Below are 24,003 nucleotides of genomic sequence, written 5' to 3'. Positions count from 1 at the left end.
CCGCCGACCGGCACCCAGCTAGTCCCCCAAGCGGCGATTCCCCGCCCCCACTTCCCAGTTCCTATACTAGATGGGACGTCACATGGTATGGAATACCCTGTTGGCCAGTTTGGGTCAGGTGCCCTGACTGTGTCCTGTGCCAACTTCTTGTGCCCCTCCAGCTTTCTCGCTGGCTGGGCATGAGAAGCTGAAAAATCCTTGACATTAGTCTAAACACTACTAGCAGCAACTGAAAACATCAGTGTTATCAACATTCTTCTCATACTGAACTCAAAACATAGCACCGTACCAGCTACTAGGAAGACAGTTAACTCTATCCCAGCTGAAACTAGGACAGTCTAGAACAAGTTTTCCTCCACAAAGGAAAGCAGAAACAATGTTGATGTTTTTAGTGTCTAACGTTGGTAGCTGTATGAAGATCTTCATAAAAATAGTAAGGCAAGAATTGCTTTTTGTGTTTAAATAATTGTATGCTGATAATAGGACCTCATGAGGGCAACAAATGGAATTTAAAAACTACATAATTGAGTCCCTTTTTTTTTTCCCCCCTCTATTTTCTCCTTTTTGTCCTTTCTTTCCATAAACACTCACTACTGTGGTAATTATATACTGGAGATGCTATAAGCATTAAATGCTACAAAGGAGATTTCAAGCAAGGCAAATGTTTTCAGGATTTGCCACAAGGGATTTTGAGAAATGCAGCAGTAATGTCAGTGTTTCATGGCAGGTATTCCTTCTCCTGAGCCTTGAAAGTAAGAAGGCTTGTCCACATGAGGTTTTGTTTCACTTTGCTTCCTCCACTGCTTTGACCTTATCTAACCAAGCTTATAGGAAACTTTGTACCCAGTACACCAGTGGAAATTCTGCATGTCAAGATACATCTTAATCCCACGTTACCATGCAGTGATCTTTGTTTTGGATTACCTACTGGTGACCTACACTTGATATGGATCAGTGTTGATGTCAGGGACTGCACAAGTACAGAAGATTTTGTACCTAGCAATGAGGGAGCCACCCCATTGAGCAACTTCTGAACAACCTTTGTGAGAAACCTGTGACATTTTAAAATCCCCTGGACCAGAGTCTGAGTTATAATTATCCAACAGCACACTTACAGAATAAGCATTTGTCAAAATGATTTATAACACTGTGCCATAGCTGGGGTTTATATATAATCCTATGCTGATGGAAACACCCAAAATCTGTCTGAGCTGAGAGAGTTGTTGGAGGGGACATTTGCTATATCTGTTTGTTTTGGTTTTTGGAGGGTGTGTGTGTTGTTTTCTAATTTGTGTACTAATTTGTGTTGACTGAGACTCATTCTGGTTATGAAGCAAAATGAGGTCTGTAGCCATTCTCTAATATGAAAGGCTAGTCAACTACTGTGATGGGTTGACCCTGGCTGGTTGCCAGGTGCCCACCAAAGCCGTTCTATCACTCCCCCTCCTCAGCTGGACAGGGGAGAGAAAATATAACAAAGAGCTTGTGGGTCGAGATAAGGACAGGAGAGATCACTCACCACTTACTGTCACGGGCAAAACAGACTCAACTTGGGGAAAATTAACTCGCTTTATTACAAATCAACCAGAGTAGGGTAATGAGAAAAAAACCCCGAATCTCAGAACACCTTCCCTCCACCCCTCCCTTCTTCCCGGGCACAACTTCACTCCCGCATTCTATACCTACCCCCCCCAGCGGCACAGGGGGACGGGGAATGGGGTTTACGGTCAGTTCATCACACGTTGTTTTCTGCCGCTTCATCCTCCTCAGGGGAAGGACTCATCACACTCTTCCCTGCTCCAGCGTGGGGTCCCACCCACGGGAGACAGTCCTCCACGAACTTCTCCAACGTGGGCCCTTCCCACGGGCTGCAGTTCTTCACGAACTGCTCCAGCATGGGTCCTTTCCACGGTGTGCAGTCCTTCAGGAGCACACTGCTCCAGCGTGGGTCCCCCACGGGGTCACAAGTCCTGCCAGAAAACCTGCTCCGTGGGCTCCTCTCTCCACAGATCCGCAGGTCCTGCCAGGAACCTGCTCCAGCGCAGGGTTCCCACGGGGTCACAGCCTCCTTCGGGAAACCCACCTGCTCCGGCGTGGGGTCCTCCACGGGCTACAGGTGGATATCTGCTCCACCGTGGACCTCCATGGACTGCAGGGGGACAGCCTGCCTCACCATGGTCTTCACCACGGGCCGCAGGGGAATCTCTGCTCCGGCGCCTGGAGCATCTCCTCCCCCTCCTTCTTCACTGACCTTGGTGTCTGCAGGGTTGTTTCTCTTACATGTTCTCACTCCTCTCTCCGGCTGCCGAATCTGCCTGTCCCAACTTTTTTTCCTTCTTAAAAATGTTATCACAGAGGCGTTACCACTATCGCTGATTGGCTCGGCCTTGGCCGGCGGCGGGTCCGTCTTAGAGCCGGCTGGTATTGGCTCTCTCTCGAACACAGGGGAAGCTTCCAGCAGCTTCTTACAGAAGCCACCCCTGTAACCCCCCCCGCTACCAAAACCTTGCCAACAAAACCAATACAACTACATTAAATTAAAACCAAGTTTTTTATATAATATTTATACAGTATTATATATATATATTTATTTATTTGAAAAAATGTATTTTAAAGTACATTTTTAATGTAATTATTCAGTCCTTTTTCTTTTTCTCTCCCATTTGAACTTCTTCAGTGCGGTTTATTTTGTGAGACATAAAGAAACCAGACAAAGATTTGCCATGAAGAAAATTAATAAGCAGAATCTCATCCTCCGAAACCAGATTCAACAGGCCTTTGTCGAGCGCGATATCCTGACGTTTGCAGAAAATCCATTTGTTGTCAGCATGTATTGCTCCTTTGAAACAAGACGTCATTTATGCATGGTCATGGAATATGTAGAAGGTAAAGTGTTTGTTCTGTTTTACAGAGGAAGAAGGGGGTTTTCTTATACCAAGAAGAATAAGCTGTATGGTGCTTGCATTAGAAAGGCCCTCCTCTGTACTCTGGCAATACAGATTTAGCATCTAAATCCGACAACAAGGTGGCTTTTTTCCCAGTCATCATCTACTGGTGAGAGCTTGTAAAACACTTGTGTTCCAGCTATAATGGGAAATAATTGCTCTTTGAATAAGTTCCTCATGGACTGTAATCGTAAGTGTCCTAGCATTCAAAGTTCATGTGGAAATACTGTTTGCTTTTCTGGAATTCAAATTTTTCTTAGCATGTGTTGGGGTATTTGTAATAGTTATTTTTGCAAAGAAAGAGGGAAGAGGAAACAATTCGAAAAGGTGCTAATCCTGAAGGAAGACCGTGGACAGAGGCAGTGCAAGATGAGATACCCAGGCTATGGTTGTGTGTGTGTGTTTGCTTTTTTTTTATTTTTTTAAAGTAGCAGCACAGGCTTTATTGGTTTCCAGCTGAACCCTTGTACTGCTCGCTCCCAGCTTCACACTGTTTTTCTAGTACAGTAGTTGGTGTGATTACGAGTTCAATTGGATCATCTGACTGGAAAATAAACATTTATGACTACAATTTGTGTCTACTTCCGCAACTTGTATGGATTATACTGATACATCTCAGAATTTAAAGTGTCATCTGGAACATTTGTCCTGTTTTCACAGGTGGAGACTGTGCTACTTTGATGAAGAATATGGGTCCCTTACCTGTAGACATGGCAAGGATGTACTTTGCAGAAACTGTTCTGGCCTTGGAATACCTTCATAATTATGGAATTGTACACAGAGATTTGAAACCAGACAAGTATGTATATAGAATATAAACAAAAGAGGACTTTGAAATTGTTAGATAAAATATGAAAGGTATAAATTTGCTATGCATGAAATGTTTTTGTTATCGTGAATGTTATGTAGATACACAATTTCTGCACAATATGTGAATTTTCATTACCTGCAGTTACAGAGAATGTGTTTTTTTCCAAGAGTGCTCTTTAAAATCCTTTTAAGATGGGAGAGGCTATCAAAGTAGCTAAAGAAAAATGTACTTACTCTTCTGGCTGAAATGGAGGGAAATGCATTTTGGTCATTAAGGAAAAGATCTTTCAAAGTATGCTTAAAATGCTGTTTAATACAAAGTCTTATCAACTTGCATATACAAAGATAAGACTGACCAGATGGGAAATCTTTCTTGTTTCATTGTTTTGCAATATTTAGAAATACAGTATATCTCCTATACATGTGAATAACATTACAGCAAGTAGCTGTAGTGAAAAGTATGACTGTTGTATCTCCATTAATCTTTTCCCTGTTTCATATTTAAAAAAAAAAAGAATTGGAGTCACATCTGTTGAGTGACAATACCTTCATAGCATGATAACCTCAGGCCAGTGTAGTATTAGTTACCAGCTAACTTAATACCTGAGGTTTTTTTCAAATGAATGACCCAGCTTGTTACAGACAGAAAATGCCCAGCTCACTTGAAAAGCTAAATTTATTCTATTCTAGATCTTTCAGAATGACGACTCTTTCTTTTTGTTTGAAGCATCTAACATTCAACTCTCAATACGTGTATGGTTCTATAAGATGATGTGCAATTGCATATAAAAAGTTTGTTTACATCTGGTAATAATAGTAACAAATGTAAGACTGTCAGATTTTTAACCTGTTTATTTTGTACCTGGTTAAATGACTTTTTAAGCTGTCTTCATATTTTTGCCATCCTGAGGAAACATTTTCCTCCAAGAATAATAATAAGCACATAATGTTGAATTCTATCACAGTAACTTCAGATCATTCTAATTTTCAGTTTATTGGTAACATCCATGGGCCATATAAAGCTTACAGACTTTGGCCTGTCAAAGGTGGGGCTAATGAGTTTGACTACCAATTTGTATGAGGGTCACATTGAGAAGGATGCCAGAGAATTCCTTGACAAACAAGTAAGACACAGCTTTTTTCATTTCTATGTCAAGTGTTCAAATGAAATGATGTTTTGCCAGCAGAATGTACTGTAATACTGTTGTCGCGGTTTAAGCCCACCCAGTAACAAAGCACCACGCAGCCGTTCGCTCACTCCCCCCGCCCCCGGCCATGGTGGGATGAGGAGAAAATATAAAGGCAGGCTCGTGGGTCGAGATAAGGACTGGGAGGGATCACTCACCACTTATGGTCACGGGCAAAAGACAGGCTCAACTTGGGGAAGAAACAAAATCAATTTAATTTACTATAAATCAAAACAAAACAAGGATACTGAGAAGTAAAACCAAACCTTAGAACACCTTCCCCCCACCCCTCCCTCCTTCCCGGCTCAACTCCACTCCCGAATTCTCTACCTCCTCCCCCCTGCGGCGCAGGGGAACAGGGGATGGAGGTTGGGGTCAGCTCGCCACACCTTGTCTCTGCCGCTCCTTCCTCCTCAGGGGGAGGACTCCTCACTCGTCCCCTGCTCCACCGTGGGGTCCCTCCCACAGGAGACAGTCCTTCACAAACTTCTCCAACATGAGTCCTTTCCACAGGCTGCAGTTCCTCACAAACTTCCCTGGCATGGGTCCTTTCTGCGGGCTGATCTTCAGTCACAAACTGCTCCAGCGCGGGCTTTCCCATGGAGTCACGGCCATCTTTGGGGGCCTCCGCTCCACCGTTCACCTCCATGGGCTGCAGGGGCACAGCCTGCCATCTCACCACGGGCTGCAGGGGCATCACCTCCTCTGGTGCGCCTCCTCCCCCCTCCTTCTTCAGTGACCTTGGTATCTAGACAGGTGTTTCTTTCGCATTCCATTCCCCTCTCCACTGCAGGTTTCCCCTTCTTAAATATGTTATCGCAGAGATGCTACCACCGTCACTGATTGGGTCAGCCTTGGCCAGAGGCGGGTCTGACTTGGAGCTGGGGAAGCTTCTAGCAGCTTCTCACAGGAGCCACCCCTGTAGCCCCTCCCCTGCTACCAAAACCCTGCCACACAAACCCAATACAAAGTTAAATAAAATATTTGTTGTGATGGACTCCCATGTACGAAAAGCAAACTGTCCTTTGCATGAGAGACATGCAAATGTGATTATGATGCCCATAAATGTTATAGGTTATTTTAAAAACATTAGATGTTATGTAAACTCAGCAGACTAAAACCTAAAGAATTCCATTTTTCCATTTTTCCACATTATTTTACATTTCAAAAATTATAAATGATGTGATATAACTAGTACCACTAGACTTATTTTACCATCATGCTTATTTTCTTTCTTTTAGGTCTGTGGTACACCTGAATACATAGCTCCTGAAGTGATAATGAGACAGGGTTATGGAAAACCAGTGGACTGGTGGGCTATGGGAATTATACTTTATGAATTTCTTGTTGGGTGTGTGCCATTCTTTGGAGATACACCAGAAGAGCTGTTTGGACAAGTAATCAGCGGTGAGGATCATCACAAAAAAACGGATTTCTTAGCTTGCTGTGAAATGTTTCAATTTATGTTAATAGTAAAGATATTTACAACTTTACTGATGCACTAGGTTTTCAAGCTAGCTTTGCTCAAAAAAACCCCAAACCCACTGTCATTGTAATATTGTAATATACAATTTTCTGTCAAAGCAATAAGAATAAATTTGGATTAAAAGCTGAACTTACCATATATTGTTGCTGAGTACAGAAATGCAGTAAAGTACAATGGTTAAGCTAGACTATTTGAAAAAGAAAAGCAGTATTAGTAGAGAAGTCATGCCACTGGCACAGTGTTTTCAGTCTTTAGTAGAGAAATTACACCAGAGAAGAAACGGTTAACATAAATTTGCATAAATGGGAAAATGCCTCATGGCACAATTAAGAAATTAACAAAGATGTAATAAAACCCTAAAACAAATGACTCCAGAATAATAAATAATGAGAAAGAGAAGGAAGCAAATTAAATTCACAGATTGTTAATGATTTCATTGGTGACTGTTGTAGTGTAATGTTATTCCTGTAACAGCTGTTCTTCTTTCATTTAAAATTCAATAATGTTTTAGATCTTAACCTGCAAGCTGACCCTAAGTATTGTTATATGGCTTGTGGCAAAACTGAATGATAATTAAACAGAATCGTTTATTATCCTACCTGCTGTTTCCATAAATTTCCCAGATGCATAGATGTAGAAGGCCTCTAGTTATGCCAAAAGTTTAACAGAATGGCACCTCTGTTACTGAATATTTCCCAGTCTGGTTTAAGGTCTGCTTAAAACTTCCATTAGCTAAGACCAAACAAACCCAACCAAACAAACAAAAAACCCAATAGAAACAAAGCTAACCGCACCTCCAGTTCCTTGTTCTGAGAACGCAACAAATCCCCTTTTGTACATAAGGAGACACTTTGTCATCATCTCGCTTTCCTCCATCTCTGAAGTTGAAAGCCAGGCATGTTTGTAAATGGTAATGAAATAGATTTGTGAATTGCCTCTAGTATATGACCTCTTTATACAACATCCTAGCTGTTTATGGATTTATAACTATGCTGTTTTCTGATGTGATACACCAAATGGCAAGGAGAATCAACTGTTTAATTAACACAAGCAGCAAATGCTGGCTTTGTTCTGGATGCCTCATGGCTGTGATGCATATTCATACTTCATTTTCCAAATCAGGTTTAAACTGCAGTGGAAGCTGTAGGCAGGCAAATATGGAAATAACTCATGTTTTTATTGCATTTCCAGACACATGCACATGTGTTTTTATCTTTATGCTCTCTGACTGGGAGGAGGGGAGGGAATAGTCTAAAATTAATGACAAAATTTGCACTTTAGACTTTATTTCACGTTGCATTAATTTTACATTTTGTAAACCAAATTGTCATGTGTTACAGTCTAGCTGATACTTATGTAAATAACTTTATCTGTTTGAATGTGTCCATTTATTTTCCAGAAATTGTTTCTAGAAGTGTGTGTTTGTAAACCTGATCCATTCCCATTCATTCTCCAAGACTGTTGGTCAGCTTAGTTTCTTGTTTTGATGTTGACTTTTCAGGCTTTTTTCTTTTTTTTTTAATATCCTTATTTACTGAAATGAATCTTACTGTCAATATCTGCAGGAGAACTTTTGTTGGATAAGATTCCTGTGCTAACATATATAGTTCCCCTGTATTCAACTGTAAAAGCCATATTACAGAATCCAAACTATATAGTGTAGACTTTTATTCCAGTTTCTGTGGGTGAAATCTACATTCTACTTGAAAATCTACTTTAAAATCTTGCCCCCTCATTTTAGCTTCTTTCTTCTTCATTGTAGGTTGTCTTTCCTTCCCCTAAGTTGTACGAGTAAACCGTGGGAGGCCTCAGTGTAAACTTAGATGCCTAAAATGATCATGGTTAAAAATAAACCTCCGGAAACAGGTTACATTTCATGCCTGTTTATTTCTGTACCTTAACAGTCTTCTGTATTTCCTGAGCTTCTAGCATTCTGTTTCTCTGATGCCAAAATCCTTGTACCTCCCAAGAAACTTATGCAGAGTTTTGTCTCAACCTGCAATATATTACATTTGTAGAGGCAGCTTCTGCTAAAAATCAGACAAAACTTGCTGTGTAAGCTGTTATAAAGTTGATGTTTGTATTAAACAATGGGAAATTGTGCCAGTTTCAATTTAAATGAAGGTTTGGCAGAATTTTTATTCAGCCTTACCTGGATGCTGCAGGGCTTAATATCTTGACTGCAAGATTTAGGTGCAACTTGCTATGAAGTGCAAAAGCCTTAGTAGTATAAGAGTCAGTAGAGTGAGGTTTTTTTCCCTCTGAAGTATGAGACTTTGAAAAAAGCTACATTGGCATGTATCTCTCCAGAACAGAGTCCAATACTTCAGCCCTTAGTCATGGGAGTAATGACTTCAATGAATCTACTAGCATTAGAGAAGGATTACAGATGTGAGCAGTGACTGCTTGGTCGGTCAGGTCAGCTATGTCCATCTTATCAGCAGTTTCTGTGGAACAGAACTAAAATTTAAACCATGATGATTGGAGGGGGGAGGGGGGAGGGACAGCATACGAGTATGCTAGTGTTTTGCAATAGTTTTCCATGAGCCAAGCACTGTTGTTAAATACTGTTTTGGGTTAAAGGATACTTCTGAGGAAAATAGGACCATAAAAATATGTTTATGGAATCTGTATAGAGAGTATTAAAATCAGAAGTAATTGGTATGCAACAGAGAGCAACTTGAAAAAGTTTCCTTAACTCTGACTTTATTGCTGGCTTACTATGAGAGCTTTCACACAGTTTCTGCTGAATGTTGGGATCAGACTTAAATAATAACAACTTTCTGTTTTGCTAGATGAAATCAACTGGCCTGAAAAGGATGAAGCACCACCTCCAGATGCCCAGGATCTGATTACCCTGCTGCTCAGGCAGAATCCTTTGGAAAGACTGGGAACAGGTTAGGAGGCACTATTTTAAATTGTTAGTGTGCTAGAAATAGCTTCTACATTCGGCATTGGGAGCTTTTGTTCACCTATTTGTTTTGCCCGGAAAACATCTGTCAGGGCAAGTAGCATGACAACGTGTCATTATAGCAGAGGGTATTTTATAGATTCAAACCAGTAATATGAGCTTAACAAGATGATGACTGTCCTTTTGTGGAGTTTACATGTGGTCATTCGCATTTATTCTTCTCTTACTTTGACAAATAAAACAGAAACCTCTCAAAGACCCAGTGTCGTGGTTTAACCCCAGCCAGCAACTAAGCACCACGCAGCTGCTCACTCACTCCCCCCCCACCCAGTGGGATGGGGGAGAAAATTGGGAAAAGAAGTAAAACTCGTGGGTTGAGATAAGAATGGTTTAATAGAACAGAAAAGAAGAAACTAATAATGATAATGATAACACTAATAAAATGACAACAGCAATAATGAAAGGATTGGAATGTACAAATGATGCACAGTGCAATTGCTCACCACCCGCTGATTGACACCCAGTTAATCCCCAAGCGGCGATCCCCCGCCCCCACCCCCCCCCAGTTTATATACTAGATGTGACGTCACATGGTATGGAATACCCCTTTGGCCACTTTGGGTCAGCTGCCCTGGCTGTGTCCTGTGCCAACTTCTTGTGCCCCTCCAGCTTCCTTGCTGGCTGGGCATGAGAAGCTGAAAAATCCTTGACTTTAGTCTAAACACTACTTAGCAACAACTGAAAACATCAGTGTTATCAACATTCTTCTCATACTGAACTCAAAAGATAGCACTATACCAGCTACTAGGAAGACAGTTAACTCTATCCCAGCTGAAACCAGGACACCCAGTTAGCCATTGGATGGGGTTCCTTCATGAATAGAGCATTAAATAACTAAACAGAGAAATAGAGAAGAAGTATCAACACAACTGATGCTTCTTTTTCCAGAAGTATCTTAACCTGGCAAATTAGTTCCTCCAGGCTTTAGGGCGGTTGATGAGTACTCAAACTAGTTATTCAGAAATTATTGTCTGAGGTTGTCTTGTGAAAGGTCTTGTCATTCTCATTCAGCACTACTGCCTTGCATGAAAAAGAATAAAACCAAAAGTGTGAATGTTAAGGAAGTAAATGGATATTGGTGAGAATACAAGCTGCCAGCTTATTCCACTGTTGTTATTCAGTGCTTTGCTCGTTCCATTTCAAGTGAAGAACCTGGCATGTGGTATTAGGAGCAGTGAGCCTGCATAGGCTAATGAAAACACTGTGAATTTATGTAATAGAGTTTATTTGTTAGTTGATGGAGCAGGATTTATTTGGGAATTTGGGTGAGAGGCAGTAATGAAGAATATTGCACGTGATTTTTAAAGTGTTAATGTATGGGAGCACTGACTACCATCCCACTGGGCAAAGCACTGTGTAAACACAGCAAAAAAGGCCTCCTACATAAAAGAGCCTGAATATAAAGCCATATTTTTATTTATAGTGAATACTGTATGCCATTAATATAAATATACTGGGGACGCTAAGGAAACCAAGTGGCAGGTTGAGTCAGCATGACAGTATTTGGAAAATTGCTGGCAAAACTGAGTCCAGCAGTCAGATTGTGCTGCATATTTTTAGAGCTAATATAAAAAGGAGCTTTAGGAATCAGTTCATAACTGGCCTTACCACAGCCACTCAGGGGAAACATGAGTATAACCCAGACCCCAAGTACTGTTGACGTGGTCCCAAACGACAGGTCTTCCTTTGGGACATGGTGACATGACAGATGAGTGAACTGCATGTCCCTTGCTCCCTGAGCATCTGGGATCTCTGTAGACTTAGACTTCACTGTAGCTGATGGTCTGGAGTAAGTGGCATCCAGCAAAGTTTATTGCTCTCTCTTGCCCCATGTTGACTGCAGGAGATTTAAACGTGGCGTAACCATCAGCAGCACTCAGTCACTGACGAGCCCAGCAGTGACAACAGTAAGTTCGGTGGCTGAATGCTAGACTGAGGCGGACAAGGAGGTTCCCAGAGCCCGGGAACCGCAAGGAAGAGCTGAGAGACCCGTCCAGAGCCGGCAGCTCTTGCGAGCGAGGCTGATGCAGCGTGGGCATTGCCAGGAGCAACCGCAGGAGATTTAAATAGCTCTGGGGAGCGCCAGCGACCAGGAGCGCCCCCAACCAGGGCGGGCAAACAGGGCATGGCGCATCAGAAAGGGTGTGGCATGGCAGTTTGCCCGGCAGTTTGTGCAGGGAGGGTGTGCAGGGAGGGCTCAGTCCCCCTCCCAGCTCAAAAAGGCTACTCAAGCGGTGGGCATCGTCCTCTCAGAAGGAGACCTAGCTATGGTAGCCACTCGGATGAAAGCCATTGCCAGGAAAAATGTGGTGACCCAGACGGAGCTCCCAAGTAAACATGCAGCTGTCCAGGTCTCCGGCTGCAGGGAGTGCCTGAGCCTGTCACTGGTACCAGAGGGCAGCAGAGACAACTCCTGTGTGAGGTGTGACCAGGTGGATGATCTGCTCAGCCTGGTGGCAGAGCTGAAGGAGGAAGTGGAAAGGTTAAGGAGTATCAGGGAGTGTGAGAGGGAGCTAGATTGGTGGATCCGCACCCTACCATCCCTGAGGCAGAGGCAGCAGATGGAGGCTCCACAAGAAGCAGAGGATCCCCTGCCCTCTTGCCACCAGGCAGGAGGGGACCTAAGAGATGGAGGGGGATGGATACAGGTCCCTGCTCAGGAAAGCAGGCGAATCCCCTCCCAGTCTCCCTCACCTTCCCACTTGCCCCTATGCAACAGGTATGGGGCTCTGGAACTTGAGGGCCAGGCCAGTGAAGATCAGGGTGTAGATGAAGCCCTATCCAGGGGGCTGCCTAGGTTGAGTCAGTCAGCCCCACGCATTCTGACAGCCTCTAAAAAAAAGAAAAAGGAGGGTAATTGTCATAGGTGACTCCCTTCTGAGGGGGACAGAGGGCCCAATATGCAGACCTGACCCATCCCACAGGGAAGTCTGCTGCCTCCCTGGGGCCCGGGTAAAAGACATTACCAGGGAACTCCCTGGTCTGGTTCGGCCCTCTGATTATTACCCGCTATTGGTTGTGCAGGTTGGCAGTGATGAGATTGCAGGGAGAAATCCAAAGGCAATCAAAAGGGACTTCAGGGCACTGGGGCGATTAGTAGAAGGATCGGGAGCACAGGTAGTGTTTTCCTCAGTCCCTTCAGTGGCAGGGAAATATACTGAAAGGAACAGGAAAACACACCTGGTTAATACGTGGCTCAGAGGCTGGTGCCATCGGTGGCATTTTGGGCTTTTTGATCACGGAGAGGTTTACACGGCACCAGGCTTGCTGGCGACAGATGGAGTCCAGCTATCTCAAAGGGGGAAAAGGATTCTCGCTCGTGAGATGGCGGGGCTCATAGAGAGGGCTTTAAACTAGGTTTGAAGGGGGTAAGGGATAAAACTAGGTGCACCAGAGGTAAGCCTAGGGGTGGCATGCCAATGTTGGGGGTGGAATCGATAGCCCAGCTCAAGTGCATCTATGCCAATGCACGCAGCATGGGCAATAAACAGGAGGAGCTGGAAGCCATTGTGCAGCAGGATAGCTATGACTTAGTCGCTGTGGTAGGTTGACCCTGGCTGGGCGCCAGGTGCCCACCAAAGCCACTCTATCACTCCCCCTCCTCAGCTGAACGGGGAGAGAAAATATAACAAAAGGCTCGTGAGTCAAGATAAGGACAGTTTAATAAAGTGAAAGCAAAGGTCGCGTGCGCAAGCAAAGGAAAACAAATGATGTTATTCTCTACTTCCCATCAGCAGGCGATGTCTGGCCACTTCCTGGGAAGCAGGGCTTCAGTACGCATAGTGGTTGCTCTGGGAGACAAAATGCCCCCCCTTCCGTCTCCCTGTACTTAGCTTTTATATCTGAGCTGACGTCATATGGTATGGAATATCTGTTTGGTTAGTTTGGGTCAGCTGTCCTGGCTATGTCCCCTCCCAAGATCTTGCCCAGCCCCAGCCTGCCGTTGAGGGGGGCGAAAATGTTGGAGAGACAGCCTTGATGTTGTGCCAGCGCTGCTCAGCAGTAGCCAAAACACTGGTGTGTTATCAACACCTTTCTAGCTACCAATGCAGAGCACAGCACAATGAGGGCTGCTATGGGGAGAATTAACTCCATCTCAGCCACACCCAATACAGTTGCCATCACAGAAACATGGTGGGACAACTCCCATGACTGGAATGCTGCAATGGATGGCTATAAGCTCTTCAGAAGGGATAGGCAAGGAAGGAGAGGTGGTGGGGTGGTTCTCTTTGTTAGGGAGTGTTTTGATTGTACAGAGCTCCACGTTTGTGATGATTAGGTTGAGTGCTTATGGGTAAGGATGAGGGGGAAGGCCAACAAGGCAGATATCGTGCTGGGAGTCTGTTATAGACCACCCAACCAGGTTGAAGAGACAGATGAATCGTTCTACAAGCGGCTGGCAGTAGTCTCAGAATCATGTGCCTTGTCCTCGTGGGGGACTTCAACTTCCCTGACGTCTGCTGGAAATATAATACAGCAGAGAGTAAACAATCTAGGAGGTTCCTGGAGTGTGTGGAAGATAACTTCCTGACACAGCTGGTAGGTGAGCCAACCAGGGGAGGAGCCTTGCTAGATCTACTGTTTACGAACAGGGAAGGACTGGTGGGAGATGTGGTGGTCGGAGGACATCTTGGGCTTAGCGACCATGAAATGATAGAATTCTCGATTCTTGTTATGGTAAGGAAGGTGGTCAGCAAAACCACCGCTATGGACTTCCGGAGGGCAAACTTTGGCCTCTTCAAGGCACTGGTTGAGAGAGTCCCTTGGGAGATGGTCCTGAAGGGCAAAGGGGTCCAGGAAGGCTGTACATTCTTCAAGAAGGAAGTCTTAAAGTCTCAGGAGCAGGCTATTCCCATGCACCGCAAGACGAACCATCGGGGAAGACGACCAGCTTGGCTGAACAGGGAGCTTTTGCTGGGACTCAGGAAAAAAAGGAGAGTTTACTATCTTTGGAAGAAAGGGCAGGCAACTCAGGAAGAGTACAGGGATCTTGTTAGGTCATGCAGAGAGAAAATTAGAAAGGCAAAAGCTCACCTAGACCTCAATCTGGCCACTGTTGTAAGGGACAACAAAAAATGTTTTTACAAATATGTTAACAGTAAAAAGAAAGCCAAGGAGAATATCTATCCTTTAATGGATACAGAAGGGAACGTAGCCACCAGAGATGAGGAAAAGGCCAAGGTACTTAATGCCTTCTTTGCCTCAGTCTTTAATAGTGAGACCAGTTATCCTCAGGGTACTCCGCCCCCTGAGCTGGAGGACAGGGACGGAGAGCAGAATATACCCCCCATAATCCAGGAGGAAGCAGTTAATGACCTGCTACGCCACCCGGACACTCACAAGTCTATGGGACCAGATGGGATCCATCCGAGAGTATTGAGGGAGCTGGTGGAGGAGCTTGCCAAGCCACTCTCCATCATTTATCAGCAGTCCTGGTCAACAGGGGAGGTCCCAGAGGACTGGAGGCTTGCCAATGTGACGCCCATTTACAAGAAGGGTAGGAAGGATGATCCAGGGAACTACAGACCTATCAGCCTAACCTCAGTACTGGGGAAGATTATGGAGTGGTTCATCTTGAGTGCACTCACACGGCATGTGCAGGACAACCAGGGGATCAGGCCCAGCCAGCATGGGTTCATGAAAGGCAGGTCCTGCTTGACCAACCTGATCTCCTTCTATGACCAGGTGACCCGCCTAGTGGATGAGGGAAAGGCTGTGGATGTTATCTTCCTTGACTTCAGCAAGGCCTTTGACACTGTCTCCCATGGCATACTCCTTGAGAAGCTGGCGGCTCTTGGCTTAGACAGGTGTATTCCTCGCTGGGTAAAAAAACTGGCTGTATGGATGAGGCCAGAGAGTTGTGGTGAATGGAGTTAAATCCAGTTGGCGGCGGGTCACAATTGGTGTTCCCCGGGGCTCAGTATTGGGGCCAGTTCTCTTTAATATCTTTATGAATGATCTGGACGAGGGGATCGAGTGTAGCCTCAGTAAGTTTGCAGATGACACCAAGTTGGGAGAGACGATTGATCTGCTTGAGGGTAGGAAGGCTCTACAGAGAGATCTGGACAGGCTGGATTGATGGGTCGAGGCCAATTGTATGAGGTTCAACAAGGCCAAGTGCCAGGTCCTGCACTTTGGTCACAACAATCCCATGCAGCACTACAGGCTTGGGGAAGAATGGCTGGAAAGCTGCCTGGCATAAAAGGACCTGGGGGTGCTGGTCGACAGCCAGCTGAATATGAGCCGGCAGTGTGCCCAGGTGGCCAAGAAGGCCAAAGGCATCCTGGCCTGCATCAGAAATAGTGTGGCCAGCAGGAGCAGGGAAGTGATTGTTCCCCTGTATACGGCACTGGTGAGGCCGCACCTTGAGTACTGTGTTCAGTTTTGGGCCCCTCACTACAGGAAAGACATTGAGGTGCTGGAGCGTGTCCAGAGAAGGGCAATCAAGTTGGTGAGGGGCCTGGAGCACAAGTCTTATGAGGAGTGGCTGAGGGAACTGGGTTTGTTTAGCCTGGAGAAGAGGAGGCTGAGAGGAGACCTTATCGCTCTCTACAACTACCTGAAAGGAGGTTGTAGTGAGATGGGTACTGGTCTTGAAACGGGGAGCCAAAGGAACCTTAGTAGATAGAGTAGATACATGGATGTAGATAGGAACTGTTTAATAATTATCTAGCTTATAGTGAAGTTAAAGAAATTTCAGTAGAGGTAGACATGGCCCAAGAGGATGAGAAGTGATGCTTAACATTTGCATTGTTGAGGCTGGCTGGGGCAGGAGATAGTCCCTGATAAGAAGCAGCAGTCGACCCCAAGAACCAGCCAAGACCGGCCTTGTGACTTTTTGGAACTAATTTTAATATGAAGCGGGGATAGATCATGCCTATGTATAGGTGTATTGCAAAACTCCATGTATATGTAACACTTGACTGTATAAATTTGAAGCGAACTGACGAGTCAGGCGCGCACGACTTTGGTGGGACTACCCCCCGCGCTGCCCAGCGCTGAATGAACATACCTACTTTACAATCTCACTGATTGTGGAGTCTGTTTCCGCACATCAGTTTGGCGAGCCAGCCAGGAGACTCTCTGCTCGGCTGCGGGACCGACTGCGGAGCGGACGCCCCTCGGCGCACCCCGAGCACTTTCCTCGGAGGAGCCTCCGCTGCCAGCCGCTCACCGTGGGAGCAGACAACGACCTCCTGAAGCCGCGGACCAAACGGTATGTTTCACAGAGGGAGTCTGTAAAAGTACGGGCCGGGGCAGCTGGTAAATCGCGCAGAGACATATGGCGTGCAGCGTAGTCCCCGTATGGGAGGAGGGTACCCTGTATGGTAACAAGGGGGGATTTGCTGAACGATAGAGCGGCCGCCAGAGATCTTGGGGGTAGATCGAACAAATCCGGGGTGATCGCTGCATCCCAGTATCGGGAGCCAGGACGGACCTGTCGATGACTGGTATATAAGAGGCAGGAGAAGGGTAAGCGCACCCCCTCGCAATTGCGCTTGGTACATTTTTGCAGCTGCTGAAAGGTTGTCAACTGGAGCGATGATTGTATGATGTGAATGTTTGGAAATTTAATGTTAAAAATTTTGTGTGAGTATGTGGAAATGTGTGGTGGGTTGACCCTGGCTGGGTGCCAGGTGCCCACCAAAGCCACTCTATCACTCCCCCTTCTTAGCTGGACAGGGGGGAGAAAATATAACAAAAGGCTCGTGGGTCAAGATAAGGACAGTTTAATAAAGTGAAAGCAAAGGTCGCGCGCGAAAGCACAGAAAAACAAATGATGTTATTCTCTACTTCCCATCAGCAGGCGATGTCTGGCCACTTCCTGGGAAGCAGGGCTTCAGTACGCGTGGTGGTTGCTCCGGAAGACAAAAATGCCTCCCCTTCCGTCTCCCTGTACTTAGCTTTTATATCTGAGCTGACGTCATATGGTATGGAATATCTGTTTGGTTAGTTTAGGTCAGCTGTCCTGGCTATGTCCCCTCCCAAGATCTTGCCCTGCCCCAGCCTGCCATTGAGGGAGGGGGCAAAAATGTTGGGGAGACAGCCTTGATGCTGTGCCAGCGCTGCTCAGCAGTAGCCAAAACACTGGTGTGTTATCAACACCTTTCTAGCTACCAATGCAGAGCACAGTTCTATGAGGGCTGCTATGGGGACTATTAACTCCATCTCAGCCAGACCCAATACAAAATGTTATGTTGAGATTTATATGTGCATATATGCTTGTTAATGTGTAAATGTCTAAAACTGTGGATTGCATGTTTGAGTAAAAGAGACGCAGCTCAGCTGCGGAGCGTGTGTGGAGTTCTGATCCACAGTTTCGTAACTCCACAAGGGGTACGGCCGGAGACGAAAAAAGTGTGATTCCCTGATGATTTGGAACTTGAATTTATATGTTTAGAGTTGTAATTGTAAGTTTGAGCTTGATTATCTTAATCATTTTGTGGTGTTGGTATAAGAAAGTCCCTGTATGGTGCATCGCATAAATGTGGGTATTTGAATGGTGTCTTTTACATCCAGGAAATGAGTGTATGCCCTCATATGTCCTGGAATGTGTGTGGTGTAAACAGAGGTTGCAAATAGATTGTGGAGGGGATATTGAATGCCCTGAGTGTCGGGTTTGGACTCCCTGGGATAAGAGGGGACGGGCTACGTACACAGCTGAGATGATTGTTTGTGGTTGGAAAGGTAGCCGAAATAGTGAAATTGGTGTGTGGAAAGGAAAATTTAATCCCGGAAATTCGAGACGTGTTGGAGGAAAACTGGGAGAAGACTATAAAGAGGTGTAAGAAACGATTTGCATGGAAGCTAATTAAAAGGAGAAGTTATAAAATGGGAAACAATCAAGGGGGAATATTGAGGAAGAGTCCTCTGGGTTGCGTAATTGCCCACTGGAAAGATATTGTTGGGACCGGAGGTACGGAAAGTAAAAAGAACCTTATTAAATATTGCAATCAATGGTGGCCGTTGTATAAGTTAGAAGGTGATGCTAAGTGGCCACTTAATGGGTCAATAGATTATAATACTCTATTACAAGTAATGCTGTTTTTAAGGAGAGAAGGAAAATGGGATGAGGTTTCGTATGCAGACATGTTTTTCACCCTCCAAAACCATCCGGAGTGGCAAAGGGACTGTGGAATGGTACCTCCACAGGACCCCATGGTGCTTGCACTTGAGCAAGAAAACAACAAGGAGCTTAGAGGTAAACTGAGGCGGTGCTGTTCGGCATGTAGTATTGGACAAAGATGTACAAAGCTAATTGATTTTTTTAAGCCTCCCCCTCGACCACAGGAACAGGATGCAGACTCGGACAGAACTCTGACCCCCACTCCGGACAGCAAAGTACCCTTTTCTACTGCTGACCTAGGGGAATGGGAAAAGGTTGCAAAAGATTATAGGAGTGATCCGGTAAGTGTAACTAAGCATTTCCAATTTATTGTAAAACAGCATAACCCTGATTGGAAGGATATACAGCTATTATTGGAATATATGACCGAGACAGAGAAACAGCTGATTTTAAAACCAGCAGGGAACCTAGCTGAAGATCATTATAAGATCACAGGAGGGGACATTAAGGAATATTTCCCTCTCCAAGACCCAAAGTGGGATGTTAATAGATCTGCACATATGGAAAGATTGCAGGGGTATCAGGAGTGGATTACAAAAGGAATGGAGAGGGCAATCCCCAAAACTATAAATTGGTCAGCTTTATATGCAGTTAAACAGAGTCCTTCCGAGTCTCCATCCGAATTCCTGGATCGATTGAGGAATGTAATGCGCCCCTCACTAGTGGAAAGGTGTTGGAGCGTGTCCAGAGAAGGGTAATCAAGTTGGTGAGGGGCCTGGAGCACAAGTCTTATGAGGAGTGGCTGAGGGAACTGGGGTTGTTTAGTGTGGAGAAAAGGAGGTTGAGTGGAGACCTTATCGCTCTCTACAACTACCTGAAGGAGGGTTGTAGTGAGATGGGTGCTGGTCTCTTCTGTCAAGTAACTAGTGATAGGACGAGAGGAAACGGCCTCAAGTTGCGGCAGGGGAGGTTTAGAAAAAATTTGTTTACTGAAAGGGTTGTCAGGCATTGGAACAGGCTGCCTAGGGAAGTGGTGGAGTCACCATCCCTGGAGGTGTTCAAAAAATGCGTAGACGTGGCACTTCAGGACACGGTTTAGTGGGCATGGTGGTGTTGGGTTGACGGTTGGACTCGATGATCTTAAAGGTCTTTTCCAACTTAAACGTTTCTATGATTTTATGATTCTATGAACAAGATAAGAGTGAGGGAGGTATCATGCCCCAGTCAGCTTCTCCACTTGCTACCTGCTTCATCTGCTGCAAAAGGCACTACTGCCAAAGGCAAAATGAAGAGCCACAACTAGATCCATTCCCTTGTTTTAAGTATGTTCCTTTCAGGCATTGTTTCATTGCCAGGATTCTTTTTCCTGGTAAACATAGCGTTAATGCAAGACTGTCACCCTGTGAGAGGCTGGATCACAAGTAGATTGCAAATTCTGCCTCTGTTTTGCTACAGCTGGTTGATTAAGTGAATTGGCTAGAATGTAGCTGGCTTAAGTCCCATAATGGTCAGTGCTGCCACACAGAACATCTAGCAGTTTGTTTACAGGCTGATTTCTTTCGACTGTTCGTGGTTTCTCAAGAGCTGGCAGTCTGAAGGCGGCAATCGGGCAGCCATTTCTTTGAAGCACAAAGGGATGTTTAGTAACCACAACAAAGGTTTTTAAGTGTCAGAAGCAACTCACAGAAACGGAGACTGCAACATGACAGGTCCCACAGGGGCACTGGAAAACAGCATGATTTATCCCAGGTTCCACCATGCATTTCAAATGACAGCGCTATCTAATATGTATTAGCTAGCTGCATAACACTCCATGAAAATTGTAATCGTGTATTTGCTCAGGAGACCCGTGTAGCTTAGTCAAGTTGAAAGAACAGAGATAAATAGATACTACACTTCTTTTGAAGAACGAAAATGACAGAAAAAAGACCTCTTTGGGTTTTTGAAGTGTCTGATACCTAGTCAAGAATTATACAATCTGCTATAATATTCCATTACTGTGTTCAGAGAAATGTTCACTCCTTGGCTAGTGACTTACAATTAGATGTGATTTTGGTTTCCTTTGGGAAGATTTGGCTTTTATGAATTTGGTACAGTCAGAAAAGCAAAGAACCCAACCTAGAAATCTTGACACTGACTTAGAGACCAATCCTGGAGACTTCACTTTTTTAATATGGTGCTCTCCTGACTTGACCTTGACATAAGGAAGTTTACACGCAGTATCAAGTTGGCAGTAACTCTTGCTGCTGTAGGTTATCTGTTCAGTTTTTAGAATTACATTTATGCTTATTAATAAAATCCCCTCCCACCTCTCCAGGACAAAAATTCCAGTACTTCATTGTGTTCTTATAGTTGTTTCTTAACTTGAAACTAGTGTAGTTGTTTAACATGCATTATGACAAGTAGTAATCCAAGGCAGTAATCCATAAGAAACTAAATGATAAGGTATTTCCTATAGATTTGTGTATTATTGCCATAAAACATCATAAGGAGCTCCTGATCAGCAATGGTATTTACACTGAGCAACTATTAAGAATCATTCTTCATTGCTTTCTAATTTGTACTTACTCATCTAATGCACATATTTACATTTTGATGACTACTATTACTACATCTGATACTTCTGACTAATGTGTAGCTGATAGATAATAATTAGCCTAGCCAGAAAAATAGAAATGTTAAAAGGAGGAAGAAGAAGATAAAGCAACACCACCACTGTTAATGAAATGGCAGCAATAAAACAGGGCTAGGGAGGTGCTCTGTCAGGTTTAGGGGAGATTGTAGTGGGAATGGGTATTAGATGTTCCTGCCTGCAGTGATGACTATGCCTTTCCATGCTAATTTGCATTTTTTGACCAGAGATTTTGTTGAATCAGTGTCAGAGGATTTGGTATAATTTGCTCAGTGTTTTTCTCTGTCTCCCCCAGGTGGTGCATATGAAGTAAAGCAGCATCAGTTCTTCAGGAGCCTCAACTGGAATAGTCTGCTGAGGCAGAAAGCAGAATTTATTCCACAATTGGAGTCTGAAGATGACACAAGTTATTTTGACAGTAGGTATTGGATGGTATTAAAAAAATGTGATGAATGCCTTGTTTAAATAATCAATGTCTTTGGCTTTTGTATTTGCTTACTGCTTTGAAAATCTCCTTTATCAGAACCACTGACAGCTGTGCAATTTCACTGGTGGTTTGACATTTAAGGATAAATAATCTTAAGAATAAAATTATGCTTTTAGTTAATATTAAAGCTTGGTACCCATTCTTCCTGATAAATTCAAATACTTTATTTCCCTTGTCTGTAGCACGTTCTGAGAAATACCACCATATGGAAACTGAGGAAGAAGATGATACAAATGATGAAGATTTTAATTTGGAGATAAGACAGTTTTCCTCATGTTCACACAGATTTTCAAAAGTAAGTAAAAATTGCTATAATGTTAATACGCATTGTGTACATAAACATTTTGCTACTTTTGTAGAGTTTGGAAATGTTACATATGGAAGAGGTGTTTATGGCATTGTTTCTTCAAGAAATGTTAACTGAAATTGAGCAAGAATGAAATGAATACCATTAAATAAAAACATGGGAAGATTCTGTAAGAAAGTTATTTCTTGAATCCCTAAGAAGGTAATAGAAAATTATGTAAATAGTTTGATATTTTCTGTAGAAAATTCATCATAGCATAAGACAAATATTAGGGAAACTGTTCTGTTAAATGCTAATGCATGTTCCTTATGTTGGTTTTCTTCATACACAGTTTGCATGTTGCTCCAGTTGTGTCCTGAGTATCTTGCAGGCAATAGCATAATAAAGATTACAGTACTAGCCTATAGTAGAGATTAATTAAATGACATTAGACTGTAAGGAAAAAGCAAGGTAGTGGTTAGGTTAGTATGTGACTTGGTCAAGGAGAAATGTGGATTTGAGGGAGTGATTTGAATGCTGTGAATTGAAGGTAAAGCTGACTGTCAAGGTGTCCTGGTTTCAGCTGGGATAGAGTTAATTGTCTTCCTAGTAGCTGGTGCAGTGCTATGTTTTGAGTTCACTATGAGAAGAATGTTGATAACACTGATGTTTTCAGTTGTTGCTAAGTAGTGTTTAGACTAAAGTCAAGGATTTCTCAGCTTCTCATGCCCAGCCAGTGAGAAAGCTGGAGGGGCACAAGAAGTTGGGAGGGGACACAGCCAGGGCAGCTGACCCAAAGTGGCCAACGGGGTATTCCATACCATGCGATGTCACATCTAGTATATAAACTGGGGGGGGGGGGGGGGGGGGATCGCCGCTTGGGGATTAACTGGGTGTCGATCAGCGGGTGGTGAGCAATTGCACTGCACATCATTTGTACATTCCAATCCTTTCATTATTGCTGTTGTCATTTTATTGGTTTTATCATTATCATTATTGGTTTCTTCTTTTCTGTTCTATTAAACTGTTCTTATCTCAACCCATGGGTTTTACTTCTTTTCCCGACTTTCTCCCCCATCCCACTGGGTGGGGGGGGGAGTGAGTGAGCAGCTGCGTGGTGCTTAGTTGCTGGCTGGGGTTAAACCACGACAGTCTATTTTGGCGCCCAACGTGGGGCTCGAAGGGTTGAGATAACGACAAACCTGACCAGAGCTCGTTAAAACAATTTTGTTATAAGCATTCATTATATTGGTCTAATAGTCACTGGTCACTATGTTGATTTATGTGTTCTTAGAGTTGTTGCTCTGGTTTTTAAAGTTCTGTTATGTATCACCTCGCTTGCTGTATGTAGTCCCTCTTCTGCTTATCATCCGTGGGAGGTGGATTAAGGTTTTCGCTTTGATGTATTGTGTAACACTGGTTTATGGTATGATAAAGTTATTGGTTGTGGGATTAGTCCGGTATTTGCACTCAGCACTGTCACCTCTATAATTCGGGAGCCATCTGTGGGAAACTATTAATAATTACACCATTTACCTTTCCTCCTCGGAGAGCCAATCTATGGGTGGGGTACCTTTCCTCTCTTTTCCCTTCTCCTTCAGTCCAGTTACAATGGCACTGAGAATTTTGAAAAATTTGAATACCCTTGGGATGTTGAGACCAGCATGGTCCTAGCCTTACTGCTAGGAATTAGCATGCTCCTGAATGTGGTTCAGCTCTTGTTTAAGGTTAAACAATTATTTAAGAATATCACCCAGAGATCTGCCCTGAGGCTGGATAAGTATGAGTGGCAGGGTGTGTGGGGTAGTATGGGCAAGTACCTAGAACAGTGGGCACCTCCAATGTTTTGGAAATTCACCTCTGAACAAGTGCAGAATCTGGAAGAACTAGTAAAATATTTAGAAAAGGTATGCTGTTGCCCTGGCAACTCCAGAGAGATTCAAATTGCTGCAATGTGCTGGGGCCTGACCTATGCCTATCGAGCCCTGTTCATCACCCTCAAGGGGAAGAGAAGGTCTCTGGATCTAACAACAAGACAACACGCACTGTGGCTGCCCAAACCTCGGCGATGGACACTGCCATCCCTCCAGCCCTGGTGACGGACACTGCAGCTATCCCAAACCTCGATGATG

At 44.1% G+C, this 24,003-nt stretch overlaps 1 protein-coding gene across 2 annotated transcripts in view; it reads left to right on the top strand.

Annotated features, from left to right (window-relative positions):
* Positions 1-24,003, top strand: part of LOC121233033 (microtubule-associated serine/threonine-protein kinase 4-like) — a 235,285-nt gene that overhangs the window by 148,383 nt on the left and 62,899 nt on the right. For both annotated transcript variants that reach the window (XM_041121619.1, XM_041121618.1), the window contains 7 exons: positions 2,678-2,886; positions 3,606-3,744; positions 4,747-4,879; positions 6,184-6,349; positions 9,224-9,325; positions 21,394-21,516; positions 21,768-21,880. In XM_041121619.1, the coding sequence (XP_040977553.1) occupies positions 2,678-2,886; positions 3,606-3,744; positions 4,747-4,879; positions 6,184-6,349; positions 9,224-9,325; positions 21,394-21,516; positions 21,768-21,880 (985 nt within the window). The remainder of the gene's footprint in view (positions 1-2,677; positions 2,887-3,605; positions 3,745-4,746; positions 4,880-6,183; positions 6,350-9,223; positions 9,326-21,393; positions 21,517-21,767; positions 21,881-24,003) is intronic.

The sequence above is a fragment of the Aquila chrysaetos genome (assembly GCF_900496995.4).
Source record: "Aquila chrysaetos chrysaetos chromosome W unlocalized genomic scaffold, bAquChr1.4 W_unloc_4, whole genome shotgun sequence".
NCBI classification, from domain to species: Eukaryota; Metazoa; Chordata; class Aves; order Accipitriformes; family Accipitridae; genus Aquila; species Aquila chrysaetos.
This window is presented reverse-complemented; position numbering and strand designations above follow the sequence as displayed.